We start from the raw sequence: 27,141 nt of genomic DNA, 5'->3' as shown, positions 1-27,141 counted from the left end.
CAAAAAATTTTTCATATTCAAAATTACCATACCCAGCATTGTAACATAAAATTTACAGGATATAAGAGAAATAAATTCCTATGGCCTTACATGGTCAGTATCAGACTCTTCATTAAAACCTTTTTTCTCATTTAAAATTTATGCAGGATTTAGCCTGTTGTCCCTACCTAGCCTCATTCTTTCTCTCTTCACAATGGTCTCCCTGTAAAGCAAAACTTGTGTAGCAAACTCTAACCTCATAGGAAGACTGTAGAAAGAGACATGCTCAGTCCCATCTTAACCTCCAACTTAGTCTCCTTTCTAAGCAAGACTTCACCACATCCAAAACCCTTGGAAAACTCCCTTACATAGAAAAAACCTCTAGTTTATAGTAAACAAAAACAAAAAAAAATCACTGCCACCACCCTACTCCAACATTCCTTTTCCTGGGAGAGAATTCTGGACACTGCTGTCTTATCCTGCCCAAAAGATGCTCATCAAATTCAAAACCTCACCAGTATGAACTCCGTCTTGGATTTGCAGCCTTTGCTGGGACACCTCCCTCCTTCTCTCAAAATTTTAAACATTTTCAAACAGTTGCTCCAGGACTTCTATACATCTACCAGAGCTGGAGACAGTTTCTCTTATGGTATTCAAGGTCCTTCTTCAATGGAAACAGAGTATTCACATCCTTTTACAATGTCACTTTCAACAGGTAAGGGAGGGCACTGGACAACCAAACAAGTAGAAGGTACACTTCAACCTCCTAAAGCATTCAGGTCTTGTGAAAATTCAACAGTAGAAACTAATTACCTTCTAACAAGAGAGTTGAGGGAAACTGCAAAGATACAATCCTCCTTGGGCTTTGGTCTGGCAACCCTAATACTACACTTCTCCTAAGGATACCACAACTTAAGGAGGGCTAACAAAGTTCTAAGCAGGTTACTGCAACATGACAAAAATCCTGGAGTACCACCCACCAACCTGAAGTGGTCCCAAGAAGAGTGGCATGTGGATCTCCCTCTTAGATCCAGCCTTTTCCTCCAACCTTACACAAATGCATCCCCTGAGAATTGGGGGATATTTTCCTTTGGCATTTGGAAATCATTCTAGCATTGCCCCTCTTAGCCATCTCAAGTGCCTTTCCAATTCAAAGCTTCCTAAAGTCTTCCTTCCTTGATCAGTGATTCTGAAATAATTCAGACCTCAGATACTGCTTGTACAACTTTCAGGAAACAGAAATCTCCAGTTTACTACTTGCAAGATCTTACATGATCCTTCTTAGTCTCAAAGCCTTCCTGTGAAGCAACATTTCTGTGGGATTTATCTCACCACCACCCTTTAGCACTGCATCCACTGAGTACTAAGAGAACTTGTACAATACCCACAACAAAATCATGTTTGGTAATTCACTTTAATTTTAAACAGTAATAAATTTGTTAAATAATTACTGCAACTTAATTGTAAATTACGCTGTCTTTCAAATACGCTTTCTGTCTGTGAAGATCTTTAAATTTACCACCACTTATATCAATCATATACACATTGCCATCAAAGTTGAAGTGTATCAAGACAATAATTCTTTAGTATCAAAACTACATTTTATAAACATTTGTTTATTATTGTAGAAAATGGAAATATATGGAAAAAATTAAGTCCTTACTTTCTATCTAACAGGTTTTAGTTAACCTACCAAAGGTTTTGCCACTATAAGAAATTTGAATACATTTCAAGAATCACTGTGAAAAAATCTCAATTTACCATAACCTAAGAACTTAAATCTACATGAATTTCATCAAAATTTAAAAACTGAACAAACATATTAGCTGTAAGTAAGAACCCAATTTTAAAATCTCTATAAGGAAATTTTTAATATGCACTAGTTCCCATGGAAACTTTCACAGAGAAAGACTTATCTCAAGAAATTATGCATATAAAACATTATTATACTTTTCTCAAAGCTTAAGCATCAAGAAGGTAATTTGGATGTACGACTAACAAAGGATCATCCTCCTCCTCGATTTCCATTGCAGAGCCCTTTAAGCCACTTCGTGTCAACGGGATGATAACTTGATCCTGTGAAGAGAAAAGGTTAACACAATGACCAAACAATTCCTAAATTGCCTTATTATAACATGATTAAAGCTGCTAGTTACCGCTGGAAACAGGTACTGACACCACCCTACTTACAAACATTCCAAGATACAAACAAACGTGACTAAAAATTAAAATTGTGTTCAGAGCCACTTCAAGTTCAAATTTTTTGTGCACCTATTCTGTACATACAGTGTATTATTTTAGGATGAAAAAATGTACAGTACTGCACTGATTTTATATCATACTGTACTTTAGGCACGAAGAGTACAGTAAACAACTTACAAACAATTCAACATACAAACGGCCATCTGGAACATAACTCGTTTGTAAGAAAGGCAGTGTCTGCAGTACATTTAGTCAGTGAATCAAGTTGCTCTAATGAACCACTAAACCAACTCTACCCTTATGAAGTACCTCCTGATCCCAACTACACTTTCATTCATGTACATGACTTCAATATTGTACAAGGAAAAGATAATTTTATCTTGAAAAAATAAATTTTCACAGTGCATTAGGGAAACATAAAATAGAACTTAAAGACATTAATATGGAATATTAGTTGAACACAATCATTTACATTAACGCATGCCTTGAAATTCCAATGAATTGCACTAATCAACAATAGTTTTAATTTTCATTTTCAATAATGAATAGGAAAACACTAAAAATATTGTCACTAAACACAAGCTTACCACCATTGGATGCAAGTATACCCTTAAAAATTAATGCTTGCCAATTGAATATTTGTTTCATAATCAAGTAAATGAGCTAAGGAGCTGGATCTTGACTAGACCAACTCAACTACAACTTTGAATAAAGGAAAATGCTTGAGGCACTTATGTTCATCCTATAAAATTCCATTCAAGTATCATTTTCCAAAAACAAGTCCGCTAAAAAAAATAACTGGAAGGATAATGTGACAGGTTTTTATGTTAAGAGAATTTTAGGAGCAGCTCCTTGCACGTTCATAAAATGCGAAGATGAAAATTATACAGTACCAATACAAAAAAAATCTGTAAAATACAACACAAACTACATAGCTTACATGATATGTCAGTCTGTCTAGAACCTTCTCAACAACTAGCTTCTTTTCAATCAGCTCTGCTTCTGATTCAATATCTGCCGATACCTCATTCAAGTACCAATTTACAACTGCCGACTTTCTCAGACCTGCCGTTTCTGAGCCATCATCCTCCATTTTTGCCTCCTCTCTTCTCATGTACATCACCAACAAGTTTGACATGTTACGGTACGACTCATAAGAAAGTTTCAATTTCTTCTTCTTCAGGGCATCAGTGGAATCTCTATCTTCTTGATGACCACTAACACCTGAAATTTTTAATGTTTCAACCTAATTACTAAACCAAAAAATTACATGCATACAGTTCCAAATTTTAATGCACTATTCTAATTTTTTAAAACATCAACAACCTCTCCTCTGATAAGTATCACCTTCATCATATGAAAAGTTTTAGAATAGCAGAACTCTACAACATAAGGATGTTTGGATACTGGTATCTGAACAGTTTAACAGTTGACCTTATATGGGAACTTTTCGCTTCTCCACAGCTCAGTAACCACCCATTCACTCCATCTGGCCATAAGCCAAATCATTCAATCAACATCAACAGACACTCACATAATAAACATCCACTCAAGAGAACTAAGTGCATAGTACCAAAACGTAAACATTTTTAAATAAAAAAGTAAAACAAAATATGCTTTTACCAAACATAACTATTTTTTAAACACAGGTAATCACTTATAATCATATTTTGCAATCCACGAGTCCCCAAGCTCACCAGTCCTTCATCAATCAGATGACTCAAGCATGATTACCACAACTCCTCTAGTAAAAATCAGCTAATCACCTCATTTCTAGTGCAAACTCCTCTAGTACAAATCAGCTAATCACCTCACTTTTAGTGCAAACACGTGTGAGGCTTTAAAAACACTCAAATGTTTCCTGAGTTTGTCTGAAAAATCTTTTTTTAACAATTTTTGTGACAACACAATGAATCATATGCCTGAAAACTACTTAGGAGAAAAGACATAACAGTGAATTTCCAGTGTTGTGCTTACCTTAAGGATCCAGTCGCAAAACTTGGGGACAAAGTAAAAAATTAAGCTTCTAATACTTGACAGAAAAATATAGGGTAAGGCACAATGTTTATATCATTTTGTCTTTTAGATTACGAAACGACACACATTTACCATCAAACATTAGAAGTATAAGCTCAAAGTCCTAGATTTACTTAGCTTTTATAAGGCTGGCCTATAGTTTTGTTTTAACAATGATGGGTTTGAATTTTATTTAATAACAACTCTTAAAAATTTTAAAACTTGGTCAATTGAAAACAATTGAGATGCTGACAAAATTTTATATTTTTTCAAAATCTTGTCATTCGTTGTCAATAATAATTTGGACAATAGTCGCATAAGAGAAGTTTAGCTATAAACATTTACCTGCATCTGTATTCAGGGTATTTCACATGAGTTATAAAATAACCATGAAAATTAATAAAATAACCATTTGATTGTGCCCAATACAAAGATGCAATTCCTTTAAAATGGGCCTTTTGAATATAAAATGCCATAAACCAACAGGTGTTTTAATTTGTTGTTTACAACCAGTATCACCTCAATTTTTCCAAAGGAGGTTGCTAATATTGTAAATGAAGGAAAGGTTACATCTGATGATTTGGCCACAGTGAATGATGCTTAGGCTTAACAAGCTTTTAGTGAAACACTTCAAGTATCTGAGTCTTACCATTTATCTGTCCATTAGGTACACGATTCTCATCTGTTTCCATGGGTTCGTCAATCTGTTGTTCATTTTCATCTTCCTCCAAATGCACATCAGGTTGTTCAACACGAATAATGGATTTGTTTAATAAACGGAATGCTTCTTTCACATGTTTTGGTTGAACCTGCAACAAATCGAAATTTACTAATGCAACTTCAGTACGTATATCAAACTGGGAGATAGTACAAGTCAAGAGAAAGTAATAGTAGTGTCATACTTGAATGCAAAGGAAAAAATATTAAAATGTCCATGTCTAAGATCTACCAAGTTTGTTCTCAGTCTTACCTCATCTGAACAATGCATTCTTGCCATGCCTTCAGAAAGTCGAATCATACTCTCCAATTGACGGACTGTGATACGCCATGATGACTTTGCAGCACCCGAGGAGTCACGCTGACGAAGGTTTCGATACTGCTCCACCAAATATTCACTGGCTTCCTATAAAAATTAACATATGGACATAGACAAAGGTTAATTTTAAATTTATCAAATTCTAGTGATAAAATCAATTAAAAGTACAGGACAAACTTTGTAAAAAGGAGCAAAAGATATTTAATAATTTATTAATACCAATTAGTACACGAGTAGCATCAAAACTAAAGATTCACCCTCAAAAATACCTTATTGAGCTTTGGTTTGAACTGTCGGGCAAACATTATATAACGCTGAATTTCTTCCAGTGCATAAGTTCTATCAATACTTTCTTCATTACGACTATGTAGATCTACAATACGTCTCGCGATGGCATAATCAGTAACCTGTAATAAACAATTAGAATTAGGTTTGACAATACAAACAGATCAAGTAAAAGATGAATTCACATCATATCCCACCCCAATTTTCACAGGTAATGTACAACAGTTTTTCCACTACAGCATTCTGTATGGTAACTAAGATTCACTAACATGAAACTGCCAAACAGTGCAAGCCCATACAACTGAAATTTACCTCATTACACTCATCTACAAGAATGAAGAAAAGATCAAATCTTGACATAATGGGGGCAGTCATAGCAATGTTCTGTCGGAGAGATTTTGTTCTGTCATATCGTCCACCAATAGGATTAGCTGCTGCAAGAATGGAGGTTCGTGCATTCAAAGTTGCCTTAACACCAGCCTGAAAGTAAGTTTTACAGGGTAGAGATGCATTAAAGGCACATAACACACTACCACCATTCTAAGTCTTTAAACTTTTTCTAAACTTACACACAGTAAGTTATCTAAGAAACATGAATTTTCAAAACACACAGTCAATTCTGTACTCTATTTAAGCAGAGATACCTGAAATTCAATATAGCTTGAACTCTATAATAATTTCAAAGAAATATTCCTACCAAAAAGTACTGCACAATCCTGTCTCTTTTCTCAGTTAATTTTAATTAAAAAAAGTATAGTTCTTAAAAAAAAAAAAATAAATGAACACTTCCAAACATATATCAAATCAAATTACAATAATGCACAAGTAAACTTAAACCTTTTCTAAAATCTGGAATAACATCTTGTGCAACTTACTTTAGTGATGGAAATTGTCTGCTGTTCCATAGCTTCGTGGATGGCCACCTGATCTCTGACATCCATCTTGTCAAATTCATCGATACAGCAAACTCCATTGTCAGCTAACATAAGGGCACCAGCTTCAATAACAGACTCATGTGATTCTTCGTCTTTCACCACCGCAGCAGTTAAACCAGCAGCTGATGAGGCTTTTCCAGAGGTGTATACTGCACGAGGGCTAAAGTCTGATACCTGGGAAACATTAAAAATCTAAGTCAAAAAGTGCTTCCTTAAGTTTTCTGAATGGCAAGATAACAAAAATGAGATAAGGATATTAAATTAGAAAAACTTGTTTTATGTCAGTAAATGTCAAAAGTCAATTCCAAACTCAGACCAATAATCAGCTTTAATACTAGTTATTGTATTTACCTGTGTAACAATACTTTATCAGGAATGTGTAGTAAAAGAACAGATTAATGTAAAGTGTTAATCCGATAAAGCTCTTTATCAGAATATCAGAACACCAAATATAGCATAGAAAAAAAAGGAGAATATTACTTATGGAACATACTTTAGGATGTGATTAAGAGGTTAAATATTGTGTGAAGAATGTTTCTAAAAGGATAAAAATTTTGAGGCTAGTCAAGTTACACTTGTTGGGAATAGCCAATATTTTTTTACCAAAGTCGAGATAGTGTTACAACTTGCTGTTTAACTAAATATGAATCCTTATTTTGATAGAATATTCAACAAAATCACTCAACATAATGTAATATGGTTCAGGTATATTGACAATATATAGGTACTTAGCCAGAGAACAACACTGTAAATACATTCTCTGGTACCATCAGTAAGTCAAATTGGAAATGAAAAATGAAAAGAACCATACCCTTTTTAGATTGCCTAATACACTAATCCATAATGGTTTAAATGCAGTGCGCACAGACAACTTCCCAATATTTCTGCATATGTAGATTTTTAATTCCAAATTTTTCTCACATGCACCTTCTGCCTAAATTACCATCCAGATCTTCATCTATAACCTTTCCACTGGATTTTATTGGGCTTTAAACTTTCTTCACCATTTAACTACCTTAATTATAAATTTTCTGGCTAACTGCTGATCTCCATATCTCATCTCATACTCTGCCAATCTTGTTCTGTGTGATGTCACATTCTCCAATCTCTAGATCCCACACCTATAGTCAATGTCTGCATGGCTCAATTACTGTTAGTACAATTTTAGTTGCAATTTGCATTAAAATAATTACATTTATTCTACTTGATTTTCCTTCTCAAAGAACTATCTTCAATTAAGAACACAATATACTGTGTCAGCTGTTTATCTAAAACTAGGAGTGCAATGAGAAAAAGCAGAGTTAATAAATGAAATAAAGTGCAGATTATCTTACCATCTTCAAAAACTGGGATTTTGCAGTAGAAGGATCACCAACAATGCAAACATTAATGTCACCACGCAAAGTTGTCTTTTCTACAGTTGTCTTCGGGACTCCACCAAACAGCATAAGAAGAATTCCTGAAAAAATATTTGAATGTTTTAAAATTTTATCAATTTTCTCTCCAACTTTAGTTTCACAGTGGAGCAGAATATAATGGGAAGTTGTTCTACTTAGATAATGGCACTGCACAAATTCAGATATCTCTGATTTTGTTTTATAAATTTAAGATAAATGACATAACCACATTTGTTAATATAAGGCTTCTTCATATAACTGGCTAAACATTATAATTCAGTAGACACTAATCTCAATTTTAATATGATATATATAAAGTGGTTATATTTAAAATATAACAGCATATTCTCTTTTTTGAAAGTAGCTTGTTTATTATCTATATAGGGCTTACATAAACATCTACAAGTTTACAAAAGGATGGAGCACCCAAGAGATATTTTATTAATGTGCATCCATCTGATAAAACTAAATAGTTCAGATACATAGTACAACAGAATGTACATCTGCAACAAGATCATTTTGCACTTGAGAAAAACAGAGCCTCTCTTACCTCGTTTGACTTCATCATTGCCATGAATAGTAGGGAAAAGGGATGAGATGAGGTTCTGATAAAGATTTTTGTCACGGGACATCTCATACACTTTATTCCACTCCAGCTCTGTCATTTGTCTTTTGATAGCCTCAGCAGTCATTTCCTCTCCTCGAATTTCTTTGCCCCCAAACTGAAAGAGAAATTATAAAATCTTGCATTCTCAGAACAAATCCTTTTCAGTCTAATTGAATCCATGCAAATGGTTGGTTACAACAAAAGGCAAAAAAGTTAACAGCCTGTTCAAGTTAAAATGTGGCCTGAGGTGTGTTCAAACAAAATTATTGCCTTGCAGAAACAAGCAGAAAAACCACTGTGCCTAAACAAAGACTACTTTCTACCTTCAATCGAAAATACCTCAATATTCTTTGGCAAACATAACTCTTCCTCTCTTAATCTAAGGCAGAGTGCCTGCCTCAATCTTGGGAAACTTACCTATCTTTAATTATGCACTTTCATTATCATTCAAGTGTACTTACTTATTCAGATACAAAATTATGTCACATTCTACATCCAGTGTTAAAAACTTTGAAAACATCAATCGCTAGAGCACAGATTACACTTAATCATCAATGAGCAAGTCTGACAGATGAAACCCAGTAAAACAATTTATAATCTGGTAAACTTTCATTCCTAAGCCGGTCACTCAACTCATTTAATATCAGGCTTTGAATGTCTAAACTTACAGATGCTGATTTCAAAAGAAATATGTGATATATATATGTATACTTCACTATGTATGAAGGGTCTATGAACTGGAAAGTGTGGCATATAATCTAAGGTGTAAATATTTTTTTTATATGGAAAAACTGTTGATTTGCCATTAATTGTGTATAATTTTACCATCATGTATTTTACTAGCAGATATCACCACAATTTTACAATGAAAATATATCTTGTAATATTATACATTTTTCCTCTTGGCTCTTCTAATGGTAGCAGAGCACCTCTTTTGAGTAGCCAGTGAACAAAGAAATCCACATATTGTGACCTTGGTTACAAAAATAAAGAAATCAAACTTTAAATTACCTTTGGATTTGTGGGCGTAATAGAGCAAGCTAAGAAAGCCATACGGTAGTTGAGATCACGGACACCCAAGGCTTTCAGACCAGTAACACCTTCACTTTCTTCTCCTGGAAAGATCAAGAACTTCAAATAGAAAAATCAAGAACAAATATTGTTCTTTGGTAGTACCTGGATTACATTAAAAAGTTCTAGGCTTAAAAACCAAGCACTACTGTAGATACCTTACCTTCCAAGATTTGTGATTCATTGTTGGTTTCATGTTTCACCTGGTTCAACATTCCATGAAGCCTGATATTCTACAGTACAGCAATAATTACATTTGATCATAATTAATCCATTTTTAATTTTTCTGTGCACTAACAAATCCTCATTCCTACACAGAAAGGGGGCAGCACAATCAGCATTTATACTTGTTACACTGCCTTGAATGCTTAATTTACATAGCTTCTAAGACAGCAGATCTAAAGAAATGAAACTGCTTCTGCAATCATTGTAGATAATTACTGTATTGTGAAAAGTCATATTTTTAGTCATCTTTATTACAGATGAAACTGCCGATGCTTTTAATAATAAGATCCTTGACCAATTTTCATTAAAAAAAAAGCATTAAAAAAAGGTAGCCAAAGATTAGGTCTTTGTCATAATTTCCCTTTCCCCCAACTCATCAGTCTAAGACCAGTTGACCAATGCCAGCTCACACTGAGGAATACTCCTATCTAAAAAGTCATGGTCTATTCCCTTAGGAACAAATACAAAAAAATTAAGGCACCCATAAGCAAATATTTTATCTAAAGTTAAAATGCTCTGTCAGGCTACCATTTCTGGAGGACTTCACCATTGTGTGATTTCCTTGACAATTTCAGTGATGAAAGAAACATCCTCCACACATTAAATTATCAAATTTTTAATGATGATTAAAAAAAACAACACTAGATTAAGCATTTTCTACCTTTTCCCTCATGCATGCTGTCTTCTAAATTAATGAAAAATAACATACATCTATTTCACACTAAAAAGCATAAAAACTACTCTGAAAAATGTCAAACAATTACACTGGAGTGAAAAGTGGTAAAGAATTTACTATTCAGTGACTTTACACCTTGAAAACTATGCCCCAAGAGAAGTAAAAACACATTATATAAAAAAAATCCCTTAAAACTAAGTAAAATTACAACTAACTATTAGGTAAAATGAAAAACAAATATCTAACTGACCTTTATGTCTAGCAGAACTTTCTGCTCTAGCCCCTGGAAGATTCAGTGCTGAAACATCTGGCACAACAATCAAGGAACCAGTGAAATCACACCTGTCACCAGCCTGAGCACACTCCACAGCTTCTGCTCGAACAACAACTTCAACACTGAAATTACAAGTGAGATTTTTCCTCATGAATAGTGGAAGACATTATTATCTATAAACATTTTCTTTCTAAAATTAAGGTTCCTTGTAAGACACTACTACTCATTTCCCCTACCAATGCAAACCCTTCACCCAGATTTTTTTTTCTTTACTTACTTGAAAAGTCCATACAAGTACACAGCAAGTACTAGAAAGAATAATTGCAGTCAAGTAAATATTAAACAGTGAAAACTTCCCATATTTTCTATTTACACTATCACCAAGGATTCCAATCAAAAGATATAGGGCACTCTGAATAAAAATTCTGTGAACTTTTGCCCTTATTCAACTGGGTTTTTGTATCTTTGTAATATACTTTTCAACAGTTAATTGGATTTTTATTTTCAACTTAGCACAGCCAACTGCTGGAACCAAGTGATATGGAACATGTGCATATACATAGTAGCAGTCACATGACAACTAAATACCATCCTGCCAAAAGCCAAATCCTTACCTACGAGGAATGCAACCTCTTGGTAGTTCTGCTTGTATTTCTTGTATTCTCACTTTCTGGAAGTCCACAAATCTGCTTTTGTTTGTATCAAGCATGAAGCGCTGACGATTACTGCAAACAGGATTTCGGCAGATGGTAGGCTGGGTGTACTGAAAGATTTTACAATTTAAGATTATTAAATTGGACTAACATAAAATTTCCTGAAGCACAATGCAGTGCAAGAAACAAGTCATCACATTTATATTCAACAAAACTTTATAGGTGAGATTCTTATCCATAGTTACGAGAACAAACCCATGGCAAATTTAGCCTAGCTGCCATTCCTAATCTTATTCTAGTTATGTTTCTTCGTATATTCTTGCCAAAATAAATGCCAGTAACTACAAATGATTAAGCTACTGTACAAATTATTAAAAATTTCACTCAAAACCATACCAGAAGATATAAACTAAAAGGAAAAAATTATCAAAATTTACATGCAGACACTTCTAACTCCTATTCAACACTTACTTTAAACTGCTGTTCCACATCCTTGATCACAGTCTGGCAATCCAAACACACAAACGTTCCTGCTACAAGCTCTGGATGTACTGGATGGGTCCGAACAACCTAATGAAATAAAAAATAAGTATATTAGTCTCAAAAAAACCACATACAAATAAGAAAAATTCCAGGTTAATTTATGAAATACAAGTTACTTAATACTGCATGCAAATAATAATCCATGCCAAATATAAATAACTCTGAAGGAATAATGTTTACACTAAAACTAAGCATCAATGGCTGATGCAAGAAAAAAAATTGCTTACCACACTACATTGCTTTTAAGCTTCTATCATGTAATTATTTTCTATTTAAACCAGTTATTTTAAAGTTTCCTACCCTTCCAATAGAAAATGATTGCAATGAAAATATAAGCTTATATAACTTTGAAAATGTTATGACAAAAACAGAAACTCATCAACTCCAATGTACCTAAAAACTACACTCTTTTAACGTAGGCTTACCTGACCAGATATGCGAACAAGGGTCCCAATTTTCACTGTTGTTAATTCTCTTATCTTATGTCTTGTAGGAACATCAACAAAACTAACGTAATACTCTTTCTCAACAGGGACTTCTGCATGATCACGGACAAAATTTCTCACAGAGCGGCAAAGAAATGGGTAAACTCTGAAAAGCAATGTGTACAAAATTAAGCATTGTAAAAAGGGCTAAAGCATCACACAAACACAGTAACTGTAAATTACTTGAAACAATCCTTATAAATCTATTAAGATAAGAGGGGATATTAAAGATAGAAAAACTAAATAAAGTATGAAATATAATTGTCCTATTGATCCTATAACATATATTAATACTGAACTCAAACTTCACTCTGCACAAAATATATAAAATTCCTCCTAAAGTAATTTACATCTTTCCTAGGTATAAGACCAGGGCCATTTATTTTGGAGTATATACTCTGCACAAGTGGGAAACAGCTGCTGAAGCTTGGTATCAAGTTGGTTAACTGGCACAAAGTAGACAGATAAGTAAGGGGAGGGGATCAACTATCCACCTGTTGTAACCAAGCACTGGTTGCAGTGGATTTCTGGTGTGCATACTTAAGAATGATACAAAATACTTAAATTTCATATTTGTTACTACAGAAATAAAACACTGTCTGTGCTGTTTAATTAAAACCAAACCCATTTGTTATGCAAATCTATGGCTGGCTAAGAGACAAATAATGCGACTCCAGAAATAATCATTACCTGTAGTACTCTTCAATAATTGTTGTTGCAAGATTCTGATTTGCTTTCTCAATATCCGAGAACGACACTTCCAAAGTGTTACGCTCAGGCTTTACCAGATCCCTGGCATCTTCCAAGTATTTCACTTCTCCCCCTTCTTGGAACCTGCAAAAAAAAAAAAAATTAAATAAATAAATAACAATACTGTAATCTTACAATAAAAATAACACACCAACCAGAGAATCTGTGACAGATAAGCCACCATTAGGTTTATTCCAACCTTTTAAGGTTCAGTCTTACAATCATTAGTTCATTACCTTCAAAGGCAGTTTCAAAACAGAATCCATACCATTCATTTATAAAGTTTATTGTTGAGACACTTCAAAGCTATAACTGGCAGAAAATGATTATGAAGTGTAAGCAACAAAGCTGTCTAAAGCAGAGAAAGACTGGTCTCCCTAATAGTCCGAAGTGAGCTCACACAGATCCTCTCATACTAATTTTCAGGGTGGAATTCTCACCTAATACATGAAGTATACTATTCTGACTTTCTTTCCACTGTTTTATTCCTTACATCTGTATCTGGCAGCTAGTATGGTGTTGCCATCAATTATTTGATTGTCAAGCTGATTTCAGTTGGCAAAAGCCACCCAAATTCTAAACCAATCCCATGCCTATGTCTCACTGGCATAGCCTACTGTAACAAACCTCGATTTCATCTATTAAGTGTTTCAGGACTGGAATATGCATACCAAATATGAACTCTCACTGTTCAAAAGTATGGCCAAGGTTAAAGACTTGTTCAATAATCTAAAGAATTTAGAGTTAATTTTAACTATTGGCAGTCTTTGCAAATCAAGGTGTTAACTTATGACTAGCAAGAAATTTTTTTGAATGAGTTTTTGAAAGAATTTTCCAATCACAAATCTCAGTAAATGTGAGCATCTGCTAGTCAAGGTATTAAAGATACACACAGAACAGACAGATGATCTTTCTTCATGTATATACTATATATACCTATGCTTGGTGATCCACTCTGGTAAATTTACTGACATCCCCCCAACCAAACTGATGGACTGAAAAGATAATCTTCCTTCATGAATATCTACCTTTGAGTCAAATTGAATGAAATCCTTCAACAATATTATTCATTTGTAATGATTAAGTTAATGTGACACAGAAAGGCAAACTGACCATGTCCATCTGCATATTAATAACAACAGTTTCCTTTGATACCTTGTTTAAATAAAATTCCTTCAGCTATGTCAAATTTACAATGACATGGTATTTGTGAGAACTTGCATTACTACAGCCTAATTACTGTATTTGATAGGTATATTTTTGGTGTGTCTTTAGGCATTTTATACATTCACTGCTAGCTCAAACCAATTGTTTTCAATTTATCTTGTTGGATCTGACTACCAAGACCAACTGTTTTGAAGGGGTAGCCAGCCAGTTATTTGTATACCTTTATAAGTTTTCATGTGGTTTTATGGATTGTTTTAGGATCTAAGGAGGATTCCAGTGGTAAACAAGGATTTCTGAGTGTCTTCAGTTATCTAGCAATTAGTCAGATCATTAGTTTTTTCATTCTCATCAATAGTTCTGACATCATCAAATTGGATTACAGTCAAAAGCATATCCAAATTCATAAGTCATGGCATGTCACTTGAAAGGCTAGTAGTTTATAGCCTAACTAAACATTTATAACTGTACAAAAATACAATTTGTCAAAATACTGAAAATTATCAGAAACTCCACATTACACCTTTTTAACTTTACTTGCTCAGGAACTGACTTGTCGGATCTGCATCATACACTTCTAAATATTCCAGGTATTCAATGCTGCATTACAAGGAAGTAACATTGCATTCTGTTATATTAAATGCCACGTTCTGAGGTCAGTGGGGATGGGCGGGGGAGACAGGTACCCTGGTCAGGTCAGGGCAAGTTGCCCCTAGCTTATGTTAAGGGAAGGTTAAATTAGAATACATCCCTATTGAAATATGTCCAGATATGCTTTTAAGATCAACACAACCTACAGAAATATCGTGCCCTTCCCTGCTGCACTTTCACTTAGAGATGACACAGCCAAATTCCAGGCTAAAAGCAATAATTTTTAGTCACAAAAATGTTTACGCAGCATTAATTATGTACATGTCTTGGGTAACTGTAATTTAATACCAAAACACAGCAGGCTAAATTTGCAATAAATTTTAAGGTAATTTTTCGGAAGACTCCAGCCAGCCATTTCGGAAGGCGCCAGCTAGCCATTTTTGCATGAAAACCCATTTTGGGTTTTTCATGCAAAAATGGCTAGGAAATGATAGGGCACTAAAAGAACCCAAAAATACCAACCTGTCGTAACCTAGGAGTGTGTACTGGTTACATTTTTGCTGTATTAGCTATGGGGCGGAGGGCAGGTATTGTCATACCTTATAAGTCGTAATTTGATTAATTATTTTTCTCTGTTATTAAGCATTTGCGAAGGTTATGTATTGAGAAGAAATTTTTGTTTTGATGTGTATTACCCAAGAAAAATATAAATTATGACGTGGGAGGTGGCTGGAGTCTTCCGAAAAATAACCAATTTTAATATGATTTTTGTATTAAACTAAGCATATAAAGGAAACTTCAGAGCACGGCATAAAAACTCTACCACTGAGTTGTAGTATTAGAATACAATAAAGTAGGCTAATACCATGACCAGGTTAAATCTGACCTACATCGTATTATGGTGTCATAAAAATTGTCATAACATGTCAACATATGATATAATTCCTGCGATGATCATACAAATATGCACCTCTAAGGTCAACTACCAGAAGACCTTAGCATATATTTGATATAGCCTAGGCCTAGAAACCAAAGGGGAAAAGTTGCTAACCTACACAAAAAAAAACCTTGCCAAACACAAAAATAGGGAACGGGATAAAGAAATGATGTCAGTATTTGCCCATCTGAAAATTGTAACATGAGGGTATAGGATACAAAGCCAAACTTTGTGAGAGTTTGCATTACAATTATTACCTTACGCGTAAGCTTAGAGCGTAAGTAGGCTTAGTGATTCCCCACAGCGAGCGGCTTCGTTTCGCTAAATCTTGACCAAATTATATTTGATAACTAGAGTAATTGCCTCTCTAGAACACTACCTACACCGTAGTAACTTAACCTATTTGATCATCGTCGTCATAACTGAACATTAAAACAACTCAAAACACACGATAAGGTTTTAGCACCTTCGTCTGGAGCTTCGAGGAGGCACACCATATCCTAAAGCACCTAGGCCTATACTTACTCTTCCAGGAAATCCTGGAATAACTTCTGACAGCGATCCCCGACTTCATCGACGACGTGAGTTTGTCCTGAGCGTGTTTCGGCGACATCCATGGCACAAATTTAATTCGGAAGACGTCTTCTCGTCTCGGAACTTGTTGCACACGACTTTGCCGCCACTACAGAAAGGTTCACTTTTGGCGGGAACTGGAGGTCACGTGACCATTGTTTTCTTCGGCCATTGTAGTGATTGATAGATGACGCCATTTAATTATGATCAATATAATTCCATACAATAGTATGTATTTAAAAATTTTCATGTCAAAAGATAAATATCAATTAAACTTATTACATAACAGATGCACCAAGACAATGAATTAGAGCATACCTTGCGCTCTTCATCGTTAGATGGCAGTGCATAACCAAAACAATTCTTGGGCGCCATTTTTAAAAACTATACGTCTGCCAAACAGGTTAATTGCTACGAATACTGTACAGATGTGCATCACTGGGGCCACTTTGGAAGAATTAATTTAGAAATGGTTTCCCGTTGCCTGTTCAAAATGGCTACTTGGGATTTGATTTGAACTAGAATATATATCCTTCCATAAAAACCCAAATAAATTGTACCTTAATTTTTTATAGTTATATATACAAATAAATTATATATACATTATATATATATATATATATATATATATATATATATATATATATATATATATATATATATATATATATATATATATATATATATATATATATATATATATATTATATATATATATATATATAATATATATATATATATATATATAAAACATCGTGTGTGGGCTTATTCTCAATACCCTTAAGAAAGAAATTTATGAAATGCACAGAAAAAAATACCGTATTTGTTTAGACAATGTGCAGTGCTGCATTAAGCTTAAAAATCTTTTGATAACTTTTGTTGATTATGAGTAGACACTTGATGCATTCCCCTGGCCAATGTTATTTATGAATGAAGTAGATGCAAACTTAATATTAATCCGATTTTGTTAAATAAACGTGCAGGAAATATTAGGGTACTAAAAGATTATGTTGTTTCACATTTGTTGTTTGCCCTTCTCATGTGGATTTTATAATGAAAAACAGTGATCAGAGATGGAAGTGGAGGATTTGATTGAGGTAATAATAAAAGTTGACACTTAGATTGTGCAGAAGATTCCATTTTAATCAACTAAACTCCACTAGATTTACAAATGTAGAGAGACAGGACTCAAAACAAGCATAAGAAAACATTAGTAACGAGGAGAGTATGCACAATACAAAGTGTATTTTGGAAAGACTTCAACATTTCAAATGCAAAATAAAAAAAAAAGTCAGAGTAGTGCATGAATGGCATTTGGAAGAAAGTTCTATAGACATTTTTGAATAGATTCAACAGCAATGATGCTAATGTTGATGAAAAACACAAGCTTCTAGCAGCTCGGAAACAAATGGAACTGGAAAAGGATGATGATACTTACAAACCTGAGATGTCTGGACTGGAGCAGGAAAGATGGAAAGAAACCAAGGCAGAAGTAAAACCTGAAGAATCAGATACAGTTCACAGCAATGAAACACTCAGGTGTTGGTTACTCTCAACAGGGGCATACGGATGTTAGAAGAAATGGATGTCAATTATGAGAGGTTCAGAGGAATTAACAGCCACATATGGGCTGAACTGACCTGCAGAAGAAAACTTTACAATGGAAAGAAGTAACAAAGTGTAAAGACTAAAGATTATATCTTAAAGAAGGTCAGTGGGTGATGCATTTGTACTTCCGTTATGTTAAATGAAGCACTGGGGACCATTACTGGATGGAGCAGCTAGCATGTGACCCTAGTTGATATAAAAATGACTGGTATGCCTTTATTCCATCTCTGTTTTCTTCCACCCATAAACCTAGACCATATATGTGCTGGTCTGGCCAAATGCAGGCATTCATACATTAATAATAATAATAATAATAATAATAATAATAATAATAATAATAATAATAATAATAATAATAATAATATAATTTGGCAGCAGACCCTCTTTTAAACAGGTTTTATTGAATATTATTGCTGCTTCAGCTGCATTTATTTTGTAGAAGACTTTTTCTATTTTCCTTATTGTGGACTTCTCTTCATTGCTGAGAAAAAACCTACAATTAATACGACGCAGGAGGCATCGCTCCTGCTCACGAATTCGAGAAGGGTAATGCTGAACACCCACCAAATCCAACAAATACCTGATAATGACAACCCTGAGAATGGAAATGCCCCTGATGAGTGAGGCGCCCTTCAAGACAACCCCCCAACTATGAGAGAAAGAGTAAATAATGACATCATTCATCCTCCACCCATAGCAGCCAAACTACCGATGATGTCAGTCGGCATGACATCACGCAACGGCAGGCCAATGGGAACGCTGGAATGAGTGATATTCCCAGGTTGCGAAGATCTGTCAGGATCGAGCTTCGCCGCAGAAATTTGGCTTGAAGTTCGTCGACTGCAACCAATCAAAATTCGCCGTCCATGACCCCCCACTGAAGCCCTTGTATAAATTCGGAAGGACCTATGCAACCTGCCAGTCCTCTACTAGCTCCCGCTGGAGAATGACAGAAGAGTCTGTCAAAACGTTGCGGCAACCTTGTCATAATATTCTAACTGTACAGAACATATAAAAAGAAAAAGCAGAATCCAGATTTTTACTTTTCCCCCATGAAATGACAAATATAGTCGAGCTGTTAGCACGCACCTCCAATGAAGAGAAGTCCACAATAAGGAAAATAGAAAGTCTTCTACAAAATAAATGCAGCTGAAGCAGCAGTAATATTCAATAAAACCAATAATAATAATAATAATAATAATAATAATAACAACAACAACAACAAGTATTGACTACTGTATTCTTACAAAGCAAATATATGTGTAAATAAAACATACTGCCTACTCCTTTTCATGTAGACTATTTACTTCATTCATTTCCTTTCAAAATGAATAAAAAATATCATAAATACCATAATAATAATAATAATAATAATAATAATAATAATAATAATAATAATAGTAATAATATCAGCACTTCTTGAGCATCAGTAGAAGACAAAGAATGATGACCATCACCACCATCCAACATTTTAATTCAAGTTCAACGTGCTGTATATTTTTCAGCCCCAGTTTGCTTCAAGGTGTGTATGTTAATGATGAATAATAAATAACTCTTGTTTTTGACAAACAAGAGTGGTAATAAAACCATGCAAGCCAACAATTTGACTTTGCATGTTATAATAATGAATGTTGTACAGTACAATATTATGTTCTTGATGCACAGACATACTGCACTGTGCATAAGTTTCATAAACAAGATCACATTAAAACCTATTTCTAACAAACATTTCTGTATGTAGTCACTATAGTTTTACAGAACTATATTCTGTGATTAAAAATTCCTGTTCTGTGGGCTAAAATTTATTCAAACAATTTTAAAATTTACTCAAGTTCTACATGCTTGCCCAGCTGCAAGCACTGGCATTTGGTCTGACCCCCATTTGCAGTCAGCTAGCATAGCCTACACTAACCTAAAAAGCAAAATTTTCTCAGTATCCATTAAATTACATAATATCATAAACACTTCATTATACAATACCACTGCACTGGATGATTTTCCCCCACTGCAAGCTATAGCAAGTGTTCTGAGCATGTTTACAGTAGGCTGGGCTTGGCTACAATGTTTGGCAGATTAAACACACTTTGTTAATTACTGTACTGTAGAATTTTTTCTACTCACATAACCCCTCAATGATTAGAAGGGCACCTGTGCAGCTTCTTTGAAAATGCTGATGGTATAGGTCACAACATAACTTCCATATTGGACTGCGTTCATAACCTAGTGTTTTTTCTCCAGAACAGCAAATGGAAAAGTGATGATTTTAGACGTGCAAAGCCTACAAGATTAGTAATTTTAGGGTAAGAATATTCATTGGGACAAAAAGAAAAATTTTTGCATATATCATTTGCATATGCTTCCAAATATAATCTGGTAATCTGATTTCAATCCACAAGCAAATTAGGCTGGGGCAGCCAAGTTTACTTGGACATGTAACTCACAATTTGTAAAGTTTATATAACTCTGAATTGAACTGATTGACTCTGCAACCACTGTAGTAGTGCTGCTTTATTCAAATTTGACATGTAGGCTACTGTACATGTAATACCAAAATTTAGGGAGCATTAGTTTATGAGTTCCTGTAATAAAACATACTAAGGAGTCATGTTACACTCCACAAATAGGCACAAAACTAAATTACACCTCAAAATGTTGAAGTCTGACTTGTAAACCATGTCAGCTTTTACACTGGCATATACAGCAACCATAATGATATACTGTTATGAACAGAAATAATGAAAAATTTAATCAAACAATAACGACTATACATGAATTCTATTAGGCAATGTACAAAGAGTATGAAAAACAGCCAGGGAAGTAGGAGTTATTCTCCCAAAATGAATGATGATATATAAAACAAATGATGAAATTAATACTGAACATTTCAAAGTAAAAATGGGGATACACATACCCCAAATAAATGAAATGGTATTCATTAACAATATGGAAGAGCATTCTTAATATATTTGATATCAGACAACTCACTCTATAATGAGAAAAATTTGGGTCGATGACGGTGAAAGCAACAGCAAAATACTTTATAAGCATCTTAAATAATCATTGTCTGATAAAATATGCAAATAAACCATGTTACCATTAACTTCAAGACACAGTCATTATTAAAAGTAATTGCAAACTAGTGAATAAGTAAGTAGTAGATAGTAAAGTGATTAACTTTGACATAAATAAGGACAAGTACAGTACAAACTACCAGTTCATATAGAAAAATAATCTTTAAAAGAAGTGAATTTGATACTTTAAAATTTACTTAGGACTGTATAAATGAATTCTATCTTTGAATGCAGCATGTTATTGCGATAATCCAAAATAAAATACATATTTATGCAAATTATGTTCTGTGTACGCTTTTTCAATTTTTTTTAAGTGTCTAGTTCAAAATACAATAAAACTATTTGCTCACTGTCAGAGAAATTGAAATAAAAAGAAGCCTTTCCACTATCAAACCAGTTTAGCACTGGCCCTATTATACAAAGTCTAACAGGCCACATTTCCTTACTTAGACACAGTACCTTGATCTTTGTCAACTCATTTTCGAGAATTTACACTTGCTTTGGACGCCTTTTATTTGAGCGCAGAATAGGAAATAAAAAAACTTAAATGTTGGTGTTCGAAATTTATATGTATATAGTGTAAAATAATTTATCAATACCTGATAAGAGCATATCATTCCTATAGCATAACATTACATTTAGCTACTAACTTGAATAACATGATACATCTAAAAGATTCAATAGTTCATCACCACTCAGGGTAAAATCTGATTTTTTCCACTCATATATCAAGTCACTCATAGCATTCTTGATCTTTTTTCTTGGTACACCTTTATCTGATATCATATTTCCATTCACAGGAAACTTAGGAATTTCCCAGGTATTCAACTGACTTAGGAAATCCATCTTACATGCATATTTCAAAAGTTCCCTCACATAAGAGAGGGCAATATCTTTGTTCCTTCTTTCCCCTATCACCAAATCAACAACAAGATCTTGGATCTCCTTGAAAGAGTCAGCTTTCATTGCCATGTCCCTTTGTTCCATAATAAATAACATTGTTTCTCTTTCACGCCTCGAACATTTTATCCTTGCTACAAATGTAACAAATTCCTCTTCACTTGCAAATCCAGCAGCTAACAGAGTCATGTGATGTATATCTGATGTAGGGATATTTGCTTCTTCACATCTTTTGTATACTCGTCTTAAATTATCACAGTCAAATGTTTCTGGGAATCCAATATAAGGTCCTACACCGCATTCTACCATTTTTACTAAGAGTTCACCACCAAACTTTCCATTTACTATCTTCTGCACTTCAACCCAAATTCTTTCCCCTGCTATCCTTTTCAGACCTTCCACATTTCTTTTAATACTTTCTAAAACTTCTACATTATGGTTGTCAGGACTGTCTGCAATACGACCATAAAATCTGAAGTAACGCAATATCCTTAGGTAGTCTTCTTGGATACGCTTGTCAGCATCACCAACAAAAGTGACAATCTTTCCTTCTAAGTGCTTACTACCCTCAAAATAGTCATAAACTGTCCCATCCAAACCTAGAAACATGGCATTGATAGTTAAATCCCTTCTATTAGCATCTAATTGCCAATCCTTTGTGAATTCAACTTCAGCATGGCGACCATCTGTTTCCACATCAATCCTCAATGTGGTGCACTCAAAATTTTCTTCCTCAAGGCGTGCTGTCACTGTGCCATGTTTTTCCCCTCCTGTGTTTACCATCCTCACACCTTCCTCTTCAAACATTTTCTTCATTTCTTCAGGAGTGGCAGTTGTGGCAAAGTCCAGATCATGAGGTGTCTTTCCCATCAACAAATCCCGCACAGCTCCACCTGCAATACGAACCTCAAACCCATGCTTCAAAAACAAGCTGGACAACTGCTTCACACCTGGACTCAAAACAGAGTCCATCTGATTGCTGCTCAACTTCATGGTATGCAAGAACTGAAAAAAAAGCATACTATAAGAATAGAGTAAAAAAATATCACACATTTCTTAAAGTAACTTGTATTTTTCTTAAGTATACAAACCAGAGCATTTTATGTAGGAGTAGTATTCCTCAGTTCAAGCACAGAGCCTGTAGCTAGGCAGAGAAACTCAAGACCTTAAACCAGAAGACTTGGGAAAGGGGTGTGTGATATCCCTTCATTACAGAAGCAGAGAAGGTTGTCTTGGTGGGGGTAGTCAGGAAACTCTAATGTACTTGTTAAAGATTGGCCCCAAACAGAGAGACATCACTCTGATGACACTAAACACAACAGATGCCGCACTTTGCCAGGTAGACATCTTCCATATACTACTTCCTGACAGTACCTGATATCTCCCATGCTAACAATTCCATGGCTTGGTGGTGCCTCAGTAAATGTGGCTGCTAGAGCAATGTGGGCCAGTGGGGCAGTTCTCACAGCCTACTGACAAGATGATGCAGCAAGTTGGGATACAAGTCAACCTCTATGGCTGAGAAACCACCAAAGTTATGCTCAGAACAAGTGTGACCATCAAACGGTTGGTCACACAATGGATCAGACTGAACAGCGGAGAGGGTAAAGGTCAAGTTGTTCCAAAGTTGTTGGAAGGCATCTTCCAATGCACCCTAGGGGCAATCCCAATTTGTTGCAAAAATTCATGATCTCAGCACAAACCTACCAGAGCTTCAAGCCCTGTGTAAACAGTCTTACCAAAATCAATGCATTTTAAAATCAAGCTTAAGCCCATTCCTTCTCGCACCAGCCAAGGTGCCACCTAGGCCAAGTGAACTACATTGCCCATTCCCGACTATATTTACACTGGGTTGGAAATAGAGCTGTGTATATGCAATTACCTTTAATGTTTGTTCATATCCACTGTCTGTTTATTGTGATACATGAACCAGTTAATTTGGTGTGCCTGAGGATACAGTCACCCGTTGTAAACATTCTATAGAAATAATGTGGACTGTCCATTGCAAGGAAATTGCAATGCATTGCAATTTTTTACAATCATATCTGTATTAATGGCTCAAAATACTGGAGTCTACCCAATTTGAAGTGAGTCCATTATCATGGGAAAAAATGGAGGTACACATAATTATATCTAAAATAATTTTTTAGGATTTAATTGCTGAATTTTCCATTTCATGCCACGATGGTCACAAGATGATGAGATAATGATGATAATCTCTACAGTGCAGAATAATAATAATGATAATATAATAATAATAATGGTAGATCTAAGTAGAAGCTCCCGTGGCGGCAATTTCCTTCTAACTTGACTTTTTCTACAGTTTTTTGGTTGCTAATTATGGATTTACCTTCAATTTTTGTTGCATGGATGTAATTAACCAGTAATTAACCCCTGAGGTACATCCAACAAGGGGTTTCCATATGCGATCTTCACAAGACGGAGAGCATGGGTACGTCTGTTTGGAACGGTTCATACCCCGCCCGGCAAGCGCAATAACTTGTCAATGTATGGGTACACCCCCGGGCCAGTACTAAACACAGCTAGGGGGCATTCCATTTGGCCGACAACAAACAAATGCACTGCCAGTATCAGAAGCCCTAAAAGTGTAGAAAAAGCCAGTTTCCAAGGTGAAAAAGGCGCAGAGCTAATACTTAGAATTACCATAATAATAATAATAATAATAATAATAATAATAATATAATAATGAAGACAGGTGTTGTCATTCCTTACATAAGACTCATTAAATATAAAATGTTAGTAACTTGCAGACTATGCCTTGCCTAGTCAGACAGACAAAATGTGACAGAGAAATAGCCTAGCTTTGATAAACTGCCTGGTCAAAAGTGCCTCAGGCTATCGATCTAGTTGTCAAAATCATTTTCTCTCCCGACAAGGTTTGGGATTAGTAGGCTGTCATACGATTCACTATAAATCTGCAATGCGTCATATAACTCTCACCTGCCTTAAGATACAATGAAATGTCCTGAACTTTGTTTGTTGTGTAATATGACGAAAGGCGACTGACAGCATGACAAAATAATAACGCAACTACATAGCATAAAAGGAAGACGTTACACCATGTTTACACATCACAAGTAGGTGGGTAGGGCTTTACCTATGTAACGGCTCCTCGGTTGCTTGATTCCTTTATTTTTAATACTTTCTTGTATTCTATTTCTTCTCCTTCACCTCATTAATCATGTGCGTCTTTTTCTTTTTCCTCGAAACTGTCCTCACTAATTCTGTGTGTGTGTGCGCGCGCGCGTGTGTGTGTGTGTGTGTGTGTGTGTGTGTGTGTGTGCGTGTGTTTGCAATTAATTTTCTATAAGCAGCCAACTTAGGAACTTAAATCTCATAAATGTTATGTGTATATGTATATATATATATATATATATATATATATATATATATATATATATATATATATATATATATATATATATATATATATATATAGTGTGTGTACATATATATATATATATATATATATATATATATATATATATATATATATATATATATATATATATATATATATATATATATATATATATATATATATAATATATATATATATGTGTGTGTGTGTGTGTGTGTATACATGACATTTGTAAGATTTAAGTTCCTAAGTCGGCTGCTTATAGAAAATCAGTTGCAAACACACACACACAGACACCCACACACACACACACAGAATTAGTGAGGACAGTTTCGAGGAAAAAGAAAAAGACGTACATTATTGTTGTTAAACATTTATTTTACTTGGGTTTTCCTATGATAAATTTATCTGGCCGCTTACAGTCTTGGGAATATTCTATCCAAAATACAGGTCATGATTCTGGAAGTAATGCGGGACAGGGCAAGAGCTTCCAGAATTAAACTGAATGCCTATTACATAACTAGTAAGAAATCACGAAATTTATTACTTATATATATATATATATATATATATATATATATATATATATATATATATATATATATATATATATATATATATATATATATATATATATACAGTATTACATGATGCGTAAAGTAGTAAAGCATAGAGGAATATGGTAGTATACATTATTACTATTATTATCATAAAAACTAATCTTGATATGGAACGAGCCATAAAAAGCCGCTATAGATTCCAGTGCTCATGAAAAAGAGAAAGCAGAGATGACCAAAACAGACAAATAAGGGTAGGTCAACAAGCACAAAATTCATAAGCATCGTTATAAACCAGACGCCGAGGACAATTACTCTTTTAAAGTAGTATTGCATTACTCTCAAGCAAATGGCATAGAGACTCGATAACACGGCCAATAAGACCTTTATATAATCCCAAAGTAAAAGGAATAGAATAAGCAGGGTGCAGGATGACAACCTGATTTAATCCTCGTAATTGTCTAAGAGTACGTGGATCGTTATTTTCTTTCCTTAAAATTGTTGCATGTCTGTGGATTTTCTTGTTCGTCGAAACCGCGCTACACAACCATCTTTAGCATATTTGGTCTGCAACTTATACAGCTTTCAACAATAATTATCCAGGTTTCCTATTCATGAGCTATGGAAGGCAAAGGATATAGGGTTGTAACTTATAGTTATGAAAATTATAATGATAACTAAGACTTCTCATGCTATCAGCTTCATAGATGCTCTTGGTACTCCAAAGCAATTTAAACTACTCCAATTCGTTAATAATATATTACTTTAACTGACATTCATTCACTTATTCATAAAAAAGCAGGTTGTATGATTTATTGTCTATTGTGGTTAAGTGCCAAGCATCAAGGAAAGAAATTTCAGAATCCAATAATTTTTGTTAAAGCTCTAACAACATGAATCTTTAACACTGAAAGTTTCAAGCGTTTCATTCCTTGTGCAAATGTTCAAATTCCAGATCTAAAATATCTTGTGTCTTTTATTTTACGTGTCTATTTTATTTTATCTAACATCCTTTTACCTATCAACTTTTAAACGTAAATAGAAATTAAATTAAACTTTCATAACTAATGGAAAAATCGAGTAAAAATGTGCGATGATATGAATGTCAGGACAAAATGAAAGGAAAATAATTTTTATATGCAAAGCTATCCCATAATTTTGCTTTTTCTTTCGTAATTTAGAAACTCAAAATATAATTTGAGCACTTTGCAATCGACGGTTGTA

At 34.3% G+C, this 27,141-nt stretch overlaps 2 protein-coding genes across 4 annotated transcripts; both read right to left on the bottom strand.

Annotated features, from left to right (window-relative positions):
• Nucleotides 1–1,579: 1,579 nt before the first annotated feature.
• On the bottom strand, nucleotides 1,580–16,758 carry Mcm6 (minichromosome maintenance 6). Its single transcript, XM_067129250.1, has 16 exons — nucleotides 16,352–16,758; nucleotides 13,075–13,218; nucleotides 12,325–12,490; nucleotides 11,828–11,926; nucleotides 11,318–11,466; nucleotides 10,680–10,825; nucleotides 9,469–9,572; nucleotides 8,401–8,572; nucleotides 7,788–7,912; nucleotides 6,394–6,627; nucleotides 5,831–5,998; nucleotides 5,503–5,640; nucleotides 5,168–5,320; nucleotides 4,847–5,006; nucleotides 3,122–3,405; nucleotides 1,580–2,055 (listed from the first exon to the last, which is right to left on the bottom strand). The coding sequence occupies exons 1-16, from the start codon at nucleotides 16,441–16,443 to the stop codon at nucleotides 1,942–1,944; spliced, it is 2,448 nt and encodes an 815-aa protein (XP_066985351.1). The 5' UTR covers nucleotides 16,444–16,758; the 3' UTR covers nucleotides 1,580–1,941.
• Nucleotides 16,759–21,626: 4,868 nt separating this feature from the next.
• Nucleotides 21,627–25,233, bottom strand: LOC136853540 (CCA tRNA nucleotidyltransferase 1, mitochondrial). Of its 3 annotated transcripts, none has more exons than XM_067129249.1 (2): nucleotides 25,097–25,233; nucleotides 21,627–22,983 (listed from the first exon to the last, which is right to left on the bottom strand). In XM_067129249.1, exon 2 carries the CDS (start codon nucleotides 22,969–22,971, stop codon nucleotides 21,724–21,726), a length of 1,248 nt encoding a protein of 415 aa, XP_066985350.1. In that variant the 5' UTR covers nucleotides 22,972–22,983; nucleotides 25,097–25,233; the 3' UTR covers nucleotides 21,627–21,723. The 3 variants fall into 3 exon arrangements, with proteins under 3 accessions (XP_066985350.1, XP_066985349.1, XP_066985348.1); XM_067129248.1 differs by having other exon boundaries at nucleotides 24,944–25,102; XM_067129247.1 differs by lacking the exon at nucleotides 25,097–25,233 and adding an exon at nucleotides 24,940–25,089.
• Between the last annotated feature and the right edge of the window lie 1,908 nt (nucleotides 25,234–27,141).

The sequence above is a fragment of the Macrobrachium rosenbergii genome, chromosome 27 (assembly GCF_040412425.1).
Source record: "Macrobrachium rosenbergii isolate ZJJX-2024 chromosome 27, ASM4041242v1, whole genome shotgun sequence".
NCBI lineage: Eukaryota > Metazoa > Arthropoda > Malacostraca > Decapoda > Palaemonidae > Macrobrachium > Macrobrachium rosenbergii.
Note: the sequence above shows the minus strand (reverse complement) of the source record. Positions and strands in the feature narration are given on the sequence as shown.